The sequence below is a fragment of the Epinephelus lanceolatus genome, chromosome 13, assembly GCF_041903045.1.
Source record: "Epinephelus lanceolatus isolate andai-2023 chromosome 13, ASM4190304v1, whole genome shotgun sequence".
Lineage (NCBI taxonomy): Eukaryota > Metazoa > Chordata > Actinopteri > Perciformes > Serranidae > Epinephelus > Epinephelus lanceolatus.
Window position 1 is genome coordinate 27889799 of NC_135746.1, and position 21869 is coordinate 27911667.

Here is a 21869-nt window from a genome sequence, read left to right on the forward strand (position 1 = left end):
AAACATTGAAACCTGATTTAAGGTAAATAATTTGGGTGTTTATTATTTCTATTTTTTGTTGTTTGTTTCTTGCTTTGTTTTGGATTTGGATCTTCTTAGGATAAAGGCTGTTTGTGCAGCTTCAAAGCCAGTAGTCCTGTATTGTCGTTGTTAATTTGTAGAATAGTGTCTTTATTTATTTATTTGAGTATTTATCTCTTTAGTTATTTATTTATTTATTTTCCCCACATAGAAAATAATGAAAAAAGTTGGGAGAAATCCTCAAACTGACTTCCCTTGTTTTATTTTATTCATTTATTTCTTTTTTACAAAATCCTCAAACTGACTTCCCTTTAATTTTTTTAACGAAATTATCAAATTCACTTCTCTTTTATTATTATTATTATTATTATTATTCATTTTCATTTTTTTTATTGTATTTTATTTTATTTCATTATTTTTATTTTATTTTTTTTGTTTTGTTTTTATTTTGTTTTATTTTATTTTATTTCATTTCATTTTTTACTTTGTCATAGTTTGAGCTAGAAACATCAAACTTAAAACAGGCCACCACACTCCTTTCCTGAATTTTAGAGACTTTTTCAAGTTGTCAATCATGTACTTAGTGAGAAAATATAGCTCATACTATTTATTTTAAGATCATAGAGCTACGCCAAGTTTAACATTATATTTTATTTATATTCTAAGCAATTTGTGGACAATTTATGCTGATTAACTTGGAATGTATTTCTCTTAATTCAAAATAGTTTAAATGATCTATGACCTAAATTCACCGTTAGTCATGGACTCTGTGAACAAAGTGCATGTGCAAGCTGAGCCTTAAAACTTGCAAAGGATCTGGGCCCGTATTCACAAAGAATCCTAAGACTAAAAGTAGCCCTTAGTGACGTCACTCTAAGAAAAATCTTAGAATTCCTCGAATTCTAAGATTTTTCTTAGAATTTTCCCTTGGTAAGATAAAAGTTATTCACAAAGCATCTTAGGTCATAAGAGAGCTCCTAAGGTGAAAAACTGTTAAGAGGAGGGAGGAGGACTTTTAAGAAGCCTAAGAGTGTCTTAAACAGAGAAGATGGCGGAAAGACAGAGAGGAAGGAGAGATATTCTCCGTATATTGAACGACAGTGATTTAATAAGACGCTACCGGCTTGATCGTGCAGGGAGAATGTTTGTGGTCGACCTCATCAGGGATGAGCTTACTTTTCCCACCCAGCGTAGTAACGCAGTAACGCCCGCTTTGGATTGCAGCACGTACCAGCACTTCTCACACTCATCGCTTGTGCGTAAAAGGAGAGGGAACGATGCGCTGATTTGTCGGGCAATGCGCTCCCAAGTCTACCTCTTCCCTTGTGCCGTGATCCTGGGACCGAATTTCCCTCTTAAAACTCCTTTGTTCTCCTCCACGAGCTGCGCCAACAGCAGGCACTGCTCTTCTGTCCAGTTCGGCTTTCTCGTTCTTTTTTTCTCCATTTCATTCGTTGTTTTGGTCATTCTGCCAAATCAAACCGCTTTTTACAAGGAGGCCAGCAATCACAGTAATTGCTGACAGCTGAGTCTGCGTCCACCATTAATATCAAATAGATTAAGTAGTAAAATGACCAGCATGGCGAGTAAACATAACAATAAGCAAATCAATATGATAATCGGCATGTGAATGAGGTACGTTCAAACATTTTGAAGCTGTGTAACAATTAATTTAATTTTGCTGAGTTTCATCATCATGACATAAAATTATTTTCACGATTACACATTTCTTAATACAGTCTAAGTTCTATGATCGGTTCATTCACTGTCCATTCATTACTAGCATTTACTAGCGCATTTGTTTTTCTTTTATTTTTTCCTTTTTGTAACAACCAATCACAGCTTTTAGAAGACTGCGTCATACCTAGCAACGGGGTCAACCACACCTCCTCACTAGGATAAAAGTTTCTGTCCCCTCCTTGATCAGAGTTGCTCTCAGAAACTTCCTGAATCACTCTTAAGCTAAGATTCCTTGCTAGGAATTTTTAGGCTAAGTTAGGAGCTCTCTGAGAGGACTGTGAGAATCTTTGTGAATACGGGCCCTGGCTCCTGGATGAAGTCTCAGCTGCAGTCTCTCTCCATGGTCCTGAACCTTTCAGACCATCCATCTCTTTTACACTCATATGCGTTGGCCTCTCTCCATTGTGCTGAAATGCATGAAACAGTCCAAGTGTGTTTTCTTCTCTGTCCCTCTCAATTTGCATGAATTTCTGTTCATTTCAGCTGCATATTGATAAGTTTATATTCACTCTGGCATTTTTTAAAATTCCAACAATTTGAATCTGTTGTAGCCGAGTCCAAACCTGAATATTGCCCCTGTTAGTGTTAGTGTGCTGTCTGTCACAAGCCACACACACACACTGTTGATAACTTGTATACCTTTTATGATATTATTAATCAATAGGTGGGGCTGAAGTGTCCCTGGGGAAGACACTGAAGCCCATATTCCTTCTGATGTGTGTGTATATCCATGGGGAAATGAAAGCATCATCTATTTGCTTTGGAACATTGGATTCTTTGCTTCTGCTCTCACAGAGAATACCTCTTCAATACTCAGCCACTATGAGCTACTCGTTTTAAGGGTCAGCAGTCAAGTGTCTGGTACAATACCTTTTTAATGACACCAGTAGATCCAATAGAGTGAAGGGTAATAAGATAGTGACACTTGTCTGCAGACAGAAATACAGGAAGCTGTCCACTCACCAGACCCTATATTTTACTGAAAAAACAAACACACCAAAAAAAAAAAAAAAAATATGACACCACTTATTGACGACTCCATATATCTCTTCCCTGGCAGTTTAAGATCCATTCATACCGTGATTCATGTGACTCTTATGCTGCAGCTACGTGGACTAATGACCCACATATGACCTCAACCACTCCATGAATTATTCAGGATTACAAGAAGCAGATTTTAAGAGAATGGTCAAAGGCTATTATCTACAGACTGTCTTAATAAAAGTTTCACCAATGCAGTTGGCCTTTTGTTAGACCCCCACTAAAAAGTAAAGCACTACCATCAGTTATTTTATCCATTTTTATGTATCACACAAAAATGACCTCGTTCTCATTGGTGGAACAATTTGTCCGTAATAAAAGAAATGTAGATAATTCAATGAAAATCAATGTGGCAGAGCTCGTTCCAAGAAGACGCAGATGAAACAGAAGGACTGAGCCTATTTCTGTGACCCCCCTCAAGGGCAGACCTCGCGCTTCCATAAATACCACTAAGCCCACCTGAGATGGCCGGTCAGGGGCCCGGTGTCAGAGAGATGGATAGAGCAACACTAAAGAGCACTCTGGCTCCACTTATCCATGAGGATGTGTATTCCCTTATTCCCATCCCCACCCAACACTTGGCATGCCATGTGCCTCCAAGCCTCGCCTTCTTTAGTTGTTGTTAATATTACGTCTATGTGTGTTCCCATATCTGCCCCTGTTGTATATTCTGAGATTCCCACATAAGGGCTATCTCTTTTGTTTTGAAAGCTACACTGATCACTTATTTTATATTAACAATGGTTCAAATGACTGTGTGATGTGAAAGGGGTTATTTGTAGTGATGCACCCGCAGAGAGGTATCACCCGACTGTACAGTTCCCCTCAGCTGTACAGTGTTTTTAGTAACTTTCAGCTTACTGTTTTGGTTTAACAACCTATGAAACTTATTGTGTGGTTTACTCTCACCCAACCAAAACGCCAGAATAAATGTTGGCATTGTACATTGCTGCAAACCATGGATATGAAGGTTTCACATGTTAAATTTGTACATTTAATTTGTAGCAATTATGTTGAAATTTTCTCTCTCTTTACGGTTTAGTTTTAGATTGCATGTTGTGACGGCTGTGATTAACATTTGGCTAGGTTTAGGCACAAAAATCCTTGTTTAAATTTGGGTTAGGAATACATTATGTTTTGGCACCAATACCATGTCCCAAACTACTGTTAAGAAATGACTGCTTTTGTCGCTACAAAAAAAAAAAGAAGAAAAACAGGAAATGTCTCAAACTATCATTAAAAAATAGTCACTTGTCGTACAAAAACGACAGGGCATGTCCCAAACTATACCTGCTTTTGTCATTACCAGAACAGCTGGACATGTCCTGAACTACTATTAAAAAATACTCCCTTTAATTGCTACAAAAACAATGAGAAATGTCCAGAACTATCATTCCAAAATACCTGCTATTGCCGCTACAAAAATGGCTGGACATGTCCCGAACTATTGTTAAAAATACCCACTTTCATTGCTACAAAAACAACAGGACATGTCCCGAACTATCGTTGAAAATACCTGCTTTCATCGATACAAAAATGGCTGGACATGTTCCAAACTGTCGTTAAAAAATACCCACCATTGTCGCTACAAAAATGGCTGGACATGTCCTGAAGTATTGTTAAAAATACCCACTTTCATTGCTTCAAATAAACAGGACATGTCCTGAACTATCATAAAAACAATACCTGCTTTTATTAATACAAAAATGGCTGTACATGTCCTTAAGTGTCATTAAAAAAAATACCCACCATCGTGGCTACAAAAATGGCTGGACATGTCCCAAACTGTCACTAAAAAAATACCCACCATTGTCGCTACAACAATGGCTGTGCATGTCCCAAACTGCTGTTAAAAAATACCCACCACTGTGGCTACAAAAATGGCTGTACATGTCCCAAACTGCTGTTAAAAAATACCCACTTTCATTGCTACAAAAACAACAGGACATGTCCTGAACTATCGTTGAAAATACCTGCTTTCATCGATACAAAAATGGCTGGACATGTTCCAAACTGTCGTTAAAAAATACCCACCATTGTCACTACAAAAATGGCTGGACATGTCCTGAACTATTGTTAAAAATACCCACTTTCATTGCTTTAAAAACAGCAGGACATGTCCCAAACTGTCACTAAAAAAAAATACCCACCATTGTCGCTACAACAATGGCTGTGCATGTCCCAAACTGCTGTTAAAAAATACCCACCACTGTGGCTACAAAAATGGCTGTACATGTCCCAAACTGCTGTTAAAAAATACCCACCACTGTGGCTACAAAAATGGCCGGACATGTCCCAAACTGCTGTTAAAAAATACCCACCATTGTCGCTACAACAATGGCTGTACATGTCCCAAACTGCTGTTAAAAAATACCCACCACTGTGGCTACAAAAATGGCTGTACATGTCCCAAACTGCTGTTAAAAAATACCCACCATTGTCGCTACAACAATGGCTGTACATGTCCCAAACTGCTGTTAAAAAATACCCACCATTGTCGCTACAACAATGGCTGTACATGTCCCAAACTGCTGTTAAAAAATACCCACCACTGTGGCTACAAAAATGGCTGTACATGTCCCAAACTGCTGTTAAAAAATACCCACCACTGTGGCTACTAAAATGGCTGTACATGTCCCAAACTGCTGTTAAAAAATACCCACCATTGTCGCTACAACAATGGCTGTACATGTCCCAAACTGCTGTTAAAAAATACCCACCACTGTGGCTACAAAAATGGCTGTACATGTCCCAAACTGCTGTTAAAAAATACCCACCACTGTGGCTACAAAAATGGCCGGACATGTCCCAAACTGCTGTTAAAAAATACCCACCATTGTCGCTACAACAATGGCTGTACATGTCCCAAACTGCTGTTAAAAAATACCCACCACTGTGGCTACAAAAATGGCTGTACATGTCCCAAACTGCTGTTAAAAAATACCCACCATTGTCGCTACAACAATGGCTGTACATGTCCCAAACTGCTGTTAAAAAATACCCACCACTGTGGCTACAAAAATGGCTGTACATGTCCCAAACTGCTGTTAAAAAATACCCACCACTGTGGCTACTAAAATGGCTGTACATGTCCCAAACTGCTGTTAAAAAATACCCACCATTGTCGCTACAACAATGGCTGTACATGTCCCAAACTGCTGTTAAAAAATACCCACCACTGTGGCTACAAAAATGGCTGTACATGTCCCAAACTGCTGTTAAAAAATACCCACCATTGTCGCTACAACAATTGCTGGACATGTCCTGAACTGTCGTTAAAAAATACCTGCCATTGTCGCTACAAAAATGGCTGTACATGTCCCAAACTGTCAAAAGAGCAGTGCATGCAAGACGGCCCAAGAATCTCACAGAGCTACAAGCCTTTTGCAGGAAAAATGGGTGAAAATCCCCCAAACAAGAACTGAAAGACTCAGCTGGTTATGAAAAGCATTTAGAAGCTGTGATACTTGCCAAAGGAGGCGCTGCCGAGTACTAACCATGCCGGATGCCCTAACTTTTGCTTCAGGCTTGTCCTTTTTATTTTTATTTTGAAACGGTAAAAGATTAAAATTTAAAAAATATTGAAAAGTATGTTTCATCTATAACTTCATGCCTTTTGGAAATCAATTCCTCTTCTTCTTACTTTACTACTCACAGTAAACTAAATTTTGATCAGGGGTGCCCAAACTTTTGCACGCCACTGTAACACTATTTACAGAATCATAACAAGCGTGTGTCACCTTAATCTTAGGTAATTAAACTATTATTGTCAACATGTCATATGACATGACTTAATATGCTCTTCTATTTAAAGATACAGCAAGACGTTAATGGATTAATTTATTATGGAGCAGAAAATGTATACAGAAAATAAAATCCAATCGTAGAAGCCAATGCTTCATAATATTGATACGTCTCTTTGGCACAGTCTGCCACAGGGGGAATCAATTTCCTCAACTCCATTTACTCATTGTAGCGTATGCTGGGGATCATTTATCGGGGGGGTAGTAATTTAAAGTTTGGTTCCGCTTCATAATTTCTCTTTTTGTCCTGTTTGGTTCATTTGTTTGCCCCAATAAAAGGCAAGAAAGTAACTAACAAGCGCTGCTTTATTGTGAGGCTGCAGAAAATACAATTACTCCTTATAGGAACAAATCAGCATGATTCACAATTCACTAAAGCAGACACTCAAAGCAAACTCTTGAATTAGACGTGTTTACTCATGCTCAGTCATGGGAGGCGGGGGTATATATCCTGTCAGAAAGATTGATGACGGGTGCAGCCGGAGCACTCTGTGTCCAGTTAACCGTTATGGAGCTTTATGGAGAGGCTGTGTTAAAGACCTAAATACAGTTTACCCATGACAACTGTTTCTGGTTCCTCTCTATGTGTGTGTGTGTGTGTGTGTGTGTGTCCAGGTAAGAGTCCGTCGCAGCAGTTCACAGCTGTGATCCATACGGTTACTCCTCTGCAGTCCCAGATCTCCCCTGTGGTGAAGCTCATCATCGCTGTAGCCAAGTCCAAGTTCTGTGCACAGGTGGGAAGTGTGTCTCCATCCTACTGTGGTGTGGTGCTGGTTTAATGAGATGATAATGGATACAGTGTTAAATACGACACAAAGCAAAGTATAAAAGATATCAAAAGATGTCAGTATTTGTATTAATACTGTATGTATCACTCTTTATTCTTCCTTTTGTTTTTCATTTCTTCACCAGTTTGTACCTTCAGTTAGTACAGTTTCATGAGGGAGTTCAGCTATTCCTTATACACAACAGGGTATGAGGTCCACTGTGGAAAATAAATGTGTGATTTCAAGAAAAGGTCACATTATTTTAGTACTCCAAAACAAAAACCTGACCTAAAGATTCACCAATACATGTAAGCACCTTAATCATATTGGTTACTGCAATGAAATGCCAAGCGAGGAGGGACATGGACAGGATAGAGTGTGCAGACACAAACCAGCACTGTCTACCAGTCATAAGAAAGAGACGCCACCTTTTGCAAGGAAAAATAGTGACTGTACAGTACATCGAGATAGTCAGGAAAAACTTCAACATGCACACATGATCCTATCCAACCATAACAAAGTCACCTCTGACTCATGTTAACCACAAGGAATCCAAAGTTCAGGCACACACCAGGACACTGGGATGCAAACTATTTTATTAATAGATTACATTAACAGGTTTACCTTTTAAAATATTCAGTTAGAATAAATAATATTAAAATAGATAATTAAATTGAATTAAATTAAAATAATCCCAATGCAAACACATTTCAAAAAATCAACAGCAGGCAAAAGCAACTGTAATTCTATCTTGTAAAGTGTCAATAAAAATGTGACATTTAATGCAATAAAATTAATATCAAAGTAAAACAAAGGCTGAGTAGATCTAGAATGTGCACATTTACATAAGATACCATAAATATCATAGAGTACAAAGAATATTAATATTCTGATCATAAGATATATATTAAAAACTAGTAGAAAAAAATATAGACACAAAAGACAGATGGTGAGCACTATTTACAGAGTAGATATGAAATATACCTGTCTTGGTAACTTAACCTTTTATTGTCATAGCATTCTCATAATATTACTTTTTCCTCATAATATAATACAATTGTGTTCTCAAGATTTTTCACATAAAAATAGAGTTAATTGGGCAAAAATTACCCCTTTTTTTCAGTTTTTTTCTATTTTCAGAACAGCAACACAATTGAACAAATACAACAACAACAACAACAACAAAACACATACATTAACACAAACAGCACAGACTAAACAAAAGCATCCATAACATTAATGATTTTGATGCCATGTAATTTTTTTTATTTTTATTTTTTTTTTCTTCACAGTGGCCCTTATACCCTGCAATACTGCCAACATTGTGTTTTTTAATACACGTAATTGCTTGACTTCTGTGCATATTATATGCAGCAAAGGAAGACTCGCACACAGAATAAATTAAGAATCAGACTGCAACATGCAAAAAAGAGATTTTTCAAAATCCAGACTCCAGTGTTAATCTTTTATTGTTCTATGTGCGAGTCTTCCTTTGCTACATTACATAGACATTAACTAACACGCCTTTACAGTTCATCATAAACTGATCACATAGGAGAGATGTGCCAGGAATAGACATGACAATAAGCACTAAAGAAAACTTATATAAGTGAAAAGTGCTTCAACCCTGAGCTTTATTGAAATATATATCAGCCTTCCTATAAATACAGTTCCTGTAATTATACTGTATAATAGCAGTTGAAATAAACTTTGTTGGTTTCATGATCATTTCACTGAATATTATCATTTTATTTTCATCATTAAAAATACCACAGCTAAAATGAAAATACCTTTCATATACAGTACAGGCCAAAAGTTTGGACACACCTTCTCATTCAATGTGTTTTCTTTATTTTCATGACTATTTACATTGTAGATTCTCACTGAAGGCATCAAAACTATGAATGAACACATGTGGAGTTATGTACTTAACAAAAAAAGGTGAAATAACTGAAAACATGTTTTATATTCTAGTTTCTTCAAAATAGCCACCCTTTGCTCTGATTACTGCTTTGCACACTCTTGGCATTCTCTCCATGAGCTTCAAGAGGTAGTCACCTGAAATGGTTTCCACTTCACAGGTGTGCCTTATCAGGGTTAATTAGTGGAATTTCTTGCTTTATCAATGGGGTTGGGACCATCAGTTGTGTTGTGCAGAAGTCAGGTTAATACACAGCCGACAGCCCTATTGGACAACTGTTAAAATTCATATTATGGCAAGAACCAATCAGCTAACTAAAGAAAAACGAGTGGCCATCATTACTTTAAGAAATGAAGGTCAGTCAGTCCGGGAAATTGCAAAAACTTTAAATGTGTCCCCAAGTGGAGTCGCAAAAACCATCAAGCGCTACAACGAAACTGGCACACATGAGGACCGACCCAGGAAAGGAAGACCAAGAGTCACCTCTGCTTCTGAGGATAAGTTCATCCGAGTCACCAGCCTCAGAAATGGCAAGTTAACAGCAGCTCAGATCAGAGACCAGATGAATGCCACACAGAGTTCTAGCAGCAGACCCATCTCTAGAACAACTGTTAAGAGGAGACTGCGCCAATCAGGCCTTCATGGTCAAATAGCTGCTAGGAATCCACTGCTAAGGAGAGGCAACAAGCAGAAGAGATTTGTTTGGGCCAAGAAACACAAGGAATGGACATTAGACCAGTGGAAATCTGTGCTTTGGTCTGATGAGTCCAAATTTGAGATCTTTGGTTCCAACCGCCGTGTCTTTGTGAGATGCAGAAAAGGTGAACGGATGGATTCCACATGCCTGGTTCCCACTGTGAAGCATGGAGGAGGAGGTGTGATGGTGTGGGGGTGTTTTGCTGGTGACACTGTTGGGGATTTATTCAAAATTGAAGGCACACTGAACCAGCATGGCTACCACAGCATCCTGCAGCGACATGCCATCCCATCCGGTTTGCGTTTAGTTGGACGATCATTTATTTTTCAACAGGACAATGACCCCAAACACACCTCCAGGCTGTGTAAGGGCTATTTGACCAAGAAGGAGAGTGATGGAGTGCTGCGGCAGATGACCTGGCCTCCACAGTCACCGGACCTGAACCCAATCGAGATGGTTTGGGGTGAGCTGGACCGCAGAGTGAAGGCAAAGGGGCCAACAAGTGCTAAACACCTCTGGGAACTCCTTCAAGACTGTTGGAAAACCATTTCAGGTGACTACCTCTTGAAGCTCATGGAGAGAATGCCAAGAGTGTGCAAAGCAGTAATCAGAGCAAAGGGTGGCTATTTTGAAGAAACTAGAATATAAAACATGTTTTCAGTTATTTCACCTTTTTTTGTTAAGTACATAACTCCACATGTGTTCATTCATAGTTTTGATGCCTTCAGTGAGAATCTACAATGTAAATAGTCATGAAAATAAAGAAAACACATTGAATGAGAAGGTGTGTCCAAACTTTTGGCCTGTACTGTACGTGATGGTGTACTTCCTCTGATAATTAGGTGTTCTTCAATTAACCTTGAAGCCTGATGCTTCTTAAAGATGAAAAATGCATCCTGAAATAGATCCTACTATGTCGTCATCCTTTACTTTGTGAAAGATATCAGTTATTTTAAAAAAAAGTATATAAAATCTCTATGCAGAAACCAAAGTAGAACCATGTTGATGGTTATATAATGTTAATCAAGTCCATGCACTTCTCCCATACAGATTGTGATTTTATGGAACTACGACAAGCCTTTACCTCCAAGGAACAAGTGGCCCTCCACCAGCGTGCCTCTCACTGTCATTGAAGGACAGACCAAGGTAACAGCTGCTGGCTTTTTGCATCCATTATGTATTAAAAGACACTTTGTTGCATAGAGGTGAAGATATTTATCTCGGCTTTATAAAAACAGATATTCTCAAAGGTATTTTGTTGGCAGTCTACACCAGAAATGAAAGCATGGACCCTTTGGCTTCTCGCTGCTTTCTAGATACATTAAACCTGAACTTTAAGACACTAGAAATGAAGGATGAAACACGGTTTTCGATCAGAAAAACGCCTGCAGGATCTTAGGAATTTTAGCATGTGAACGCTTGTGTGTCTTTGTGCACTTGTGTGTTAATATCCTGAAGAGTATCATATAAATGCCCTTCCAAACCTCATTGTTGTGTTTTGTCTTTACACAACTGTCAGATAAAGTTCAACTGCGAACTGATGTTATTGCAGTAAACTGGAACAACTTTTAGCTGCAGCTGAAATGATCTTTACAGTTCAGCTGTGTTGCAAATACTTTTTTTAGATTATGTGAAAGAAACAGAGCACAGACTCTGTAAATGTAAACAGACAGTTCAGCAAATGGCTTAAAGGGTAAGTCCATTTTTTTCCTAATCTGGATCCTATTTGTGTCTAAGTGACTGACTATATGTGTCTAAGTGACTGGAAACAGGGCTGCAGCCAACATCACTCAAACAGGCTGTAATGTAACTACTGTGGACATGTTCGCACCATCAATGTACATTCACTAAAAGTGCTTGTTTTTGTCACCGACAGGTTCAGATTGTTATTATAAATGTCTAACACCATTATGGAAAGGATCCCTACAGAGGTAAACCTTTTTCTGAAACAGTAAAACCCTTTTTGTTTCAACCAGAATCAGCCTGAAATTGCTATCAGCAAGCCCACCAGACTCCATTTAAATAAACAGTTATTTTAGTGTGTATAAAGCCAGTATATTTTCACATCTTACAGAGTGAATTAAGGCCCAGTCTAATCCAAAGGTTGAAACGGGCAGATACTTGCAATGCAACATTCTGCAACGTTCTAGAGAACCTGACGGATCACGCCACTGCAACAAGATGAAATGGTGTATCATCTCTATGCAACAACTCTCTGTACTTCTGTTCTGATTTTCAGCTTTTCAGGCTTATTTTGTGGCTGAAATCATTTGTAGCTTATTAAGATATGAATGAGGATAGTGATAGTGAGATACTGGCTACAGTTGCATTTGTAGTAGTGATGACACAGCGAGGAAAAAAACAAGTATCAGGTGGACTGCATTCACAGTAAACACGGCATAATAATATGAATAACCAGCGCCAATTAATCAGTCAATGAGGATGTGTGTGTGTGGGGGGGGGGGGCATAAGCGCATACAGTGAGCAGTAGCAGCAACCCCCCGTCCGACACCAGCACACCATAAGGACGGAAACTGAGGGCTCAGCAGGGATGCAGCATACACACGCCACCTGCTATCATTTTGACTTGACCAGAAGACTTCACTACAAGCCGACTGGCTGTTGAAACAGGTGACAGGCTTTATGTTCTAAAACCAAACGCCAGTGATTTGACCACCTGAGTTGCAGGCGACACCATTTGAGCTCAGACCGGACAGTTCACAATGCTGCATCTTTTCTCTGCAACATTCTAAAAGGGATTCATCTCGTAGCGAATCATTGGTCTGAAGTGGGCTTAAGGGTTCATTTCAATCAAACCAGAGTTGGTGATTGCTGTAACAGTGGAAAGACCACCCAAGCTGTTTTTTTGTGAGTTTTGTTTTGTTTCTGTCGACTTCGAATGAAGTGTGTTTTTTATGATGACAAACTTAAGGTTTACCTAAATGGAGTCTGGTGGGATTAGCGATAGAGTTTCGGGGCTGTTTCTGCTTAAACAAAATGAGCTTATTCTTTAACTAAAAGGTCCACCTCTGTAGGGATCCTTTAAATAAGTTGTCAAACACTTAAAATAACAATCTGATCCTGTCAGTGGCAAAAACAAGTGTAGGAGCCATTTCATAGTTTAATTGTTTATGTGTATGTGTTTAGTTTGTTTTTTACCACTAGAGGAGGGAGGTCTCACTCTGATGCTATTTTTAGTTAATCACACAGGTAATTGGCAGCTGCACGGTTCTTACCGTATGCCAGCATTTTGTTTCAACCCAGCAACATAATTTGGTATGTAACCCTTTTTGCAATAAATGGGAACGTCACCCAAAAGAGAAACTTCTTCTGGACAGTTTAATTTAATGGACTGGAGTACGTGTTAAGAACATTCCTGAGCCACCGCAGGTGACTAATTAAATTTTTGGTTTACGATAGTCACCACAACAAGCACTTTCAGTGGATGTAAAAAGAGGAATGGTTACATGGTAGCCTGTTTCACCATTGCCATCTGCAGTGCTCTCACTCAATACTGGACCAGTTTAAAAAAAAATTGGTTTCCATTTGTCACTTAGTCACAAAACTGGAGAAAATAGGGTCCGGGTTGAAAAATACCAGAGTTACCCTTTTATTCTAAGGCTTGCACACCCCAATCTCAAATCAGGGGAGGAACACGGATCAGCATCGAGGTAAGATGATTGCCCCAACATAAAAATATGTGTTCAACAACAATAATCCAGTTCATCAAACCACCATTATAACACACTGAAATGGCTGCTTTGCTCAAAGCTCTTTTAAAGTGAGAAGCAAGTCCTATGCAAAAGAGTGATGTAGATGAGTTCAACTTGAAATCAAGGAAAAGCCTTAACCCCTGTTCAACATCACAAGCAATAGCATGATTGCACTCTTTCGTGTAAGCTTTTTTGTTTAGTGGCAATGCTTTAAAAGTCAAAACACAAGGAATTCAGATCAATAAAACAACAATCATAAAACATAGAAGCTGCTTCCTTAACAAATCAACTGTGATCGCACTATTGGGTGATTTGCCCAAGAGGACAAGAGAGGGTTGGGGTGCGACAGCATGAGCGTGATCACCATCAGCCTTTACTTTGGAGGTTGGAATGATCAGGATTCACCCAGTCTCACAAAAATGTGAAAATAGTTGAACTTGAGAGAAATCAGCAAAATCTTGATACATAAAACCTCAAAATAACAGACATAGAAAGCTAAAGTAGAGCTAAAATGATCCTGTGATGTGTATTTTGAGTATTGCTGTAGCCACCGGGAGGAACTCTGCACCATTTAGAGCTTCATTTCATGATAAATGATTCAGGAAATTAAACAAAGCACCCTTGGGAACGCCAGATGTTCAGACCCTTTTGGGTTGTTATTATATTAAAACCCAAAGAAAAACAAGAGTGGGCCCTGATTAAGGCTCACTGAGGCTGAAATGTATTAGTCAGTTTTAACTCTTCTGTCACTGAGAATGTGAGGCTTTTATTAGCTCTGTTACTGCCGAGTGCCTCAGACTATTCTTGTAAGTGAAGAGTCCATCGAGCATGTTTGTTTGCTGCAGACAGTTCTGTAGCAAGTGGCACTTATAAATACTTCTTTTAGTCTGTTGTCTGCTTACAAGTGTCCACAATGTTTAGATTTTTCAAAAGCTGAAAAACTCTTCTTGTCTGTGTTCCAAAGTGAGCTCAACATCAGTAGCAGTATCTGCTGCGTATGTACTGAAAACACTTTTGAACCAGTATAATCAAATGGATTTAAAGACTCTGATTACCCTCACAGGTGTTTTCAATTATTTTAGCTGATTTAACCTCTCCGCAGGTGTGCATCTGACTGACATCTCCCTCACTGTCTTCTGTTCACACCTGGTAGGGTGGAAAATTTTACACCTTTCCCAAATCAATGTGAGAGGAGGTTAAACTATTAAAAGTGAAAAACACCTGTGAAGGAGCCCAGAGCTTCATCCTGCAATCTGTCTAATACACTGCTCTCACAGGAAGCTTTGAGTTGTTAAATGCAACTTTTGACTTCAATAATAACAGCGATTCAGTTTTGTCTTCCATCTGCTTCGGCGGAGGTTCGGGGCATTGGGGGCAAAGTCTTCCCATGGTGCATCCCACACCCCTCAACCTCCCAAAATACACTTTCAGGTAATAGAAGAAAATAGACAGATTAACTTTAAAGCACTCTAATGTTCTTTTGAAGGTCAAGATTAAATGAAAAATGCCTTTTTTAACTCCTTTATATGCAAGACTCCTGCTGATATTGTGCACCTATTTAATAACATTTGAAAAAAAAATCGATTTCTTTGTTATATTAAAATCCAATCACATTTTTTTCCTGTAAATTAAAATATGACACACCAACATGTTTCTGTGTACCTTGATGACCTGGAAAATGTGCTGTGGAGGGTGTCTATGCTTGTCTTTTGACCCCTGCAAGGTTAGGCCACAGCTCTGCCCAGTTCGATTGCTCACTACCTGGGTTGGCTGGAGCCCCCCTCGTCTCTGCTGTAGTGGCCTAGGTTATGAAGAACAAGCTGGGCTACAACAACTAACCTTTTGTCGGTCAGGATCAGTGTGGCTGGGTCGATGTTAAGTCCAAACAGCGTGTTCATTCATCAGGCCCTCTCCACTGTACCCAAAAAAATCCAGTCGAGGGTGGAGCCTGTGTAGGATGGGTGTAGGATGTCAGACATGGGAATCTACCTCCCTATATACTATAGGTTTTGCATGTTTTCGGGTAGGCATGTCCTGATTGACTGGCTACATTTATGCATTTTCAGTGTGCAAATGTGTGCTCATGTTTACAGCAGTGTTACCCAAAGAGTCCAGTAGAGGGCTCCAGCTGTGCTAATAGAACTAGGGTTACAATATTGTAACCCTTGATACAGGATCTCTGTCTAGATTTTATTCACTTTATACAAAGTAATATCTATGACTTCTCCTCAATTTGCACATTTTACAGTGGACTGCTTAAGCCACTATATAGAGCAGTGGTTCCCAACTGGTGGGTCGTGGTCCAAAAGTGGGTCGGGGTCCATTCTGAATGGACCGCGAATGACTTGCTAATGAATCAGTTTTGTTAAAAAAAAAAAAAAACTTTATTTGGAAGTACAGTGAATTTCCAGCACAGAGCTTTTATTCTGAGGGCCAGTTTGAGGCTGTAAAGTGAGTGAATAACAAACAGCTTCTTAACAGAGACAGCAAAATAGCTTGAGACATGACCAAACACAAGTATGACGCTGAATATATTAAACTCTGTGGACCTTGAAGTAATGATTAAGGAGAAATCTAGACCCCGTGGCAGAACCAGTTAGGAATCACTGATATAGAACATACAACAGGCTTCATCTCTCTCCTTGACAGATAGTGCTATCTCTTCAGCGTACACTGTTGGGGCCTTTTGTTGTCTGTGATGACACAACCACTTTTCAACAATCAAATCAATTTCCTCCCAACATTATGTCCTCCCTGCCTATCCTGTTTCATGCAGAAATATGTCTCGATACTGAAGCTAAATCTTCTTGAAATGTTGTTTAAGCTAGACTATAAGGCCTGTACATACTCATAGTCCACTGACATTAGTGATTCCACTCATGTTGCCTAATTGGACCTCTCACACAAATTGAGGCTGACTGACATCTTTTTCACTCTCCTGCTAACTTTTTTTTGCCCCTTTAAGGCAGGACAGTCTACATTGTCATCTTGTCATTTCTACTGAATGTACAGTCAACAACTGATGTCCAGACTGAGAGGAATTTTTATTTTTAAAGGTCAATGTGTGAAAGAACACAGAAAATAAAAAAATAGGTATATTTTTGTTTAGTTTTGTTCATAGTTGCTCTGAAAAGTTAAGTAGAAGTACAATAATTCACTCCAAAATGCATAAGTATTAAAGTAGCATAAATTACCTAAAAGTTGAACTTAAGTGCTGCACTTGAATTAATGTATTTAATGAGACTGCACCACTGATTTAAGCAAATAATGCAAACTAGCCTCTGTGTGTTAACAGCTGTAGAGACAGTAACACAGCAGGGAGACGATGTAGATGTTGTGTACAGTGTATTAGATAATGTTCTATACTGTGTTATTGTATAATGCAGAGCTATTTCAGGTTTTAATAGACTCTTGATGGTGAGATTGAAGCGACATGAGTTTTGAATGTCAGCTGTTAGCGTGAAGCCGACAGTGTGACTTCTTTTGGATTGTTCTCATTTGCAGTATCACAGAAAAATATTCTGTCTGCACATATGTGCACGTATGAACTCACAACTGTTACGTGACATTCCCGTTTTTAATTTTACTCACTTACACAACAATTTTCTGACTCATTCTCACTTGTTCACTCACTGAACACACACACACACTAACCTCTCTCTAATCCTGATGCTTTCTGGTCTAATTGCCTCTGTTTGTTTTCATGTAAATGTGTCCCCCTTGAAACACAAGAACAATGTTTCCACTGGTGACAATAAAACGCGTCTCAGAGGCAATATGCAAGTGTGTGTGTGCCGGTACCCAGCAGCGTCTATGGTCCTATAATTAGTCATGTGGTATATTGTCGTGCGGCCCAGACAGATGCTCTTCAGTGAATTTCCTTCCAACTGCTTGCTGTGTTTGTTCCCACTATAATAACTAAACACACACACAGAAAGTTTGCAATTCGCCTCGACAGAGCACAGCAGCAGAGTAATTTGCAGTTGGTTATGAGTGTATCTACTCTGTAATGCGGAGTGGATACACTCCATCAGCTGGCTTTACTTCCTCTCTCTCTCCTTCCTGTACTCATCTTTACTTCCACTCTTTTCATTAAATATCGCATCTACTTTTCAGTTTATTTTATTCGTATCCCAAATGTCTTAATACATAGAGAAAATAGGTTGTTTTTCCTTCATGGTACAAAAAAAATATTTGGTAAAAGGTAGGAAAAGATTGTAGTCAAAGTAGTTAAAGAACCCAGTTATGACTTTTGGTAAGAGGCGGAGATCGATGCACAGTCTCCAGTGTCAAATTCAACTGGGACTTCCCAAAAATGGTGCCTTACATCCCACATCATACAGAGCGTCATGTGCCTGATGAGCAGTCTCGTCACTTGTTGGATATACTAGCAAAACCATATCCTAAAAAGTTGTTTATTAACCTAATCTTTGCCTTAACCCCAAGATTGAACCTACAGAAGACCTCATACTTAACTATAACTTATGGCAGCTGACTCCAGATTCTTAACCATTCTCATCCTGCTTGATCTGAGTGCAGCCTTTGACACCATTTTTCCCAGCATCCTCCTTAACAGACTGGCCTCCACTGGAATCACTGAAACACCCCTGCACTGGTTGAAACCCATCTATCTGGCCATACACAATTTTTCCAACTTAAAACATTCAAATCCCAGCCATTTTCAGTCACTACCAGTGTTCCTCAAGGTTCGGTCTTGGGTCCCCTTCTGTTTATCATCCACCTACTTCCTCTTGGCCACATCTTCCATAGATTTAACATTCACCTCCATTACTATGCGGATGACGCCCAACTCTATCTGTCTACCAAACCTTCCTCCACCCTTCCACCCTCTTCCTTCTCTAAAGGAAATCAAATCCGGGGTCTCCTGCAACATCATTAAATTAAACAGTGATGAAACTGAGTTACTTCTCATGGCACTAAATCTACCACAGCAAAAATTGACAGTTTCACTCTGGATATTGTTCACTGCACAGTTTACCCCTCCCAGTAGGTTAAGAGTCTGGGCATCATCCGTGACAGCACTGAGCTCACGTCAATAATGTCACTTGGTCTGCCTACTTCCATCTATGCAACATTAAGCACCTTCGCCCGCTCCTCATACCGCCCAGTACCGTCATTCTTGTTCACCCCCTTGTTTACATCCTGTATTGATTAGTGTAACTCGCTCCTTTTTGGTCTCCCTCTCAAGTCCATCCACAAACTTCAGCTGGTCCAGAATTCTGCCGCTCGCATTATCACCAGAACCCCTTCATCCTTCACATCACTCCTGTTCTTCAGCAGCTTCACTGGCTCCCAGTTAAATACTGCGTTTGACTTTAAGATCCTAATGCTCACCTTTAGGCCATCCACAACTTGGCTCCTCTGTACCTCTCTGAACTCTTGCACATCCACACCCCCATCCGCACTCTCAGGTCTTCCTCTTTCATCCACCTCACTGTCCCGCCAGCCAGCCTGACCACCGTGGGGTCTATAGCCTTCAGACACTCTGACCCCTGCCTCTGGACCTCCCTCCCACCAGAAATTCCTAGCATCCACTCTCTTTCCACTTTCAAATCCGGCCTCAAAACTCACCTCTTTCAGATAGCCCATTAAGTTTGACCCCTGTTCGTCTAGCCTCACACATCCACTATTTACACAGAATTTTATTCACTGTAAATTTGTTTTGCTAAATATTTATGTTATTATTATTTTTATTATCTACTTTTTATGTTACTTCTTTTCTTATCCCATTGACTTTATTAATCTGCTTTTATATTCTCTATCCTTGCCTGGAAGGTGTCCTTGAGTGTCTTGAAAGGCGCCAAATAAAATGTAACTGGGTTTTTTTTTTCTTCTTTTTTTGTGATCATAGATTTACAAAGATACACTTAGATTTTTGCTCCTTGCTGCAACTACAGCCGGACTTCGCTGCAGATTTTCAAATGACTTAGCTGACTGATGATAAATTCTCAAATTAGATGGTCAAAAATTGACCATCGTAAAGTTAAACTGAAGACTATGTACAACTAAACAGTGCTAAAATACCTAAATATTTAGATGGACTAAATCATGTCCAACAACAAAATCTGCTCAGACAGTGGGGTCTGAGATCTGACACCAGTGTTGCATCTTGCATCAATGAAATTAGATGCCCTGTCGGGCTTACAAGGCATGCTTTCAGTTTCAATGTAGCATTTATAGGTGAGAATGATATTTAAGTAATGGGAAAACATGAAAAGTACATTCAGTGCGCCTTTATACTTGTAGTATGTATTATTCAGTCTAGTTTGTCTTACCTTCCAAGCTTTAGAGATAAAACCAGCCCACACTTTGCCACCTGGTCCAACTTCTCATTTTCCTCAACCCCAAACAACTCAGGATTTTTGTTTTGCAATCTTACAAAAGTGCACAGACGTTCATATAAAGTATGAACATGCACTCGAACATGGGCTAAGACGGCACAGTCACAGAGCTCGCCAAAGTATGCACTGCTAAGTCCTGCAAAACCACACCCATCCAGTTGAAACCATGTTTTCAGTGAACCCCAAACCCAACCATCTACCTTTGCTTCTTCAGTCATCATTTGCACAGCAGTCACATGCAGTCACTTGTCACTTGTCAGAAAGCATCGGAACATTTGACTAATGTAGTTGTTCTTCTGTCAAAACCAATCTCAAAATATTAAGCCTAAAGCGCTAGGCTTGCTGTTTTGTATTTTTCAACCCAGGCCTTATTTAGAAATCTTAAACATTATTCAAATGGGACAGTTATTCTAAATCGGAATCAGCTCTGTTGTCCAAAATGTTTACGCATACAAGGAATTAACTTTCCAGACCAACAATCATGATAAATCTCCAACAATATTAAGCATAACAGAGTCTAAACTTATAACATAACACAAAAAAGAAACAGGCTGCATACTCCCAGATGTCTTCACTAACATAAATGAGGTGTTGTTTGGCATGTGAAGAATGTTTAAGCTAATATAGAACAATCTAATCGATGTTGTAGCAACACTCACATTGTCTCCAGAAACTTCTGCTAATCTAATTTAGGTTGATCACAACAACATATATTATCGTTGCTTAGCAGTGTTTTAGACGCCATGCATGTTGCAGATGTTATACAGATACTGTACAACATACGATACATATTGACTTGTTGCATTACATAATCATTTCGATGCTCATGTTTTTCATTGTACTGGGTATATATATTAAATATTTTTGATGGGGCACATGTCAGGTGAAAGACTAACCCTTTAACAGGGTCCATTTAAGAGATTTACCTTCTCTTAATTGGTAAACTCACCCTTTGCCGAGTATATTGTACACTTTAGCAGATAAATTATGCGCAATAGAAATCCTTACATACACAATACAAAATCATAGTTTACTCTGGGATCCTGGTTGGGCTGGAGCCCCCTTAATAATTCAGGATTTAAATTTTTTAAGTTTAAATTATTAACCAGCTGCTAAGCACACAGAGAATTTGACTGGTTGATCAGATGAATCAGGTCTCCCGTAGCTCGGCCTTGCTATAAGAGAGGTCCTGCTGGATCAGCATTCATGACCCACACATCAATATTATCAAAGGACTCCCCTCTATCACTGTTAATATGTCGACTATATCTCACTGTCATCAATCACCTTGCAATATTGCACGTGTTGCCCCCACACCCTGAATTTAATATTGATAAGTTAATCTTCAACATTGATCCTGACTCCTTAGGTATGCACTTAAATTATACCAAAGGAGTATAAATGTGGAGAGTTCAAAGGTGAAGTGGGACCTGATGTTGAAATGCAGTTGAACAGAAGGGTGGAGAGGCAGAATTAGAGTAGAATTAATGGTCTTGTGTTGACTCTAAAATATCGTTTAGTTTATTATTTGTTAGACCAGTCATTGGCAACTAAGATGGATATGTTTATGTATGGTTTTTTTTTGTCTAATCAAAGATATAAAATGTATTCTATTATTATTTTTTTTTAATTCTGTTGTTTAATTCTGTACATATTCCACAAAGTCTGGAGAATACTGATGCCAAAATATCCCTTTGGAAAGTGCCATCAAGAGTTATTTCTTACCAGGGCAGCTGTTATAAATCCAACTCGTAATAGCAACAGATCAGATTAATTTTATGTCACAGAGTACACAGTTATTCTC

General features: G+C 39.0%; 1 protein-coding gene across 1 annotated transcript in view; it reads left to right on the plus strand.

The window, feature by feature from the left end:
* LOC117270842 (exostosin-1) overlaps positions 1 to 21869 on the plus strand; it is a 418529-nt gene that overhangs the window by 368462 nt on the left and 28198 nt on the right. Inside the window, exons 8-9 of the mRNA XM_033648766.2 lie at positions 7221 to 7339; positions 11041 to 11136. Of these exons, the coding sequence (XP_033504657.1) occupies positions 7221 to 7339; positions 11041 to 11136 (215 nt within the window). The remainder of the gene's footprint in view (positions 1 to 7220; positions 7340 to 11040; positions 11137 to 21869) is intronic.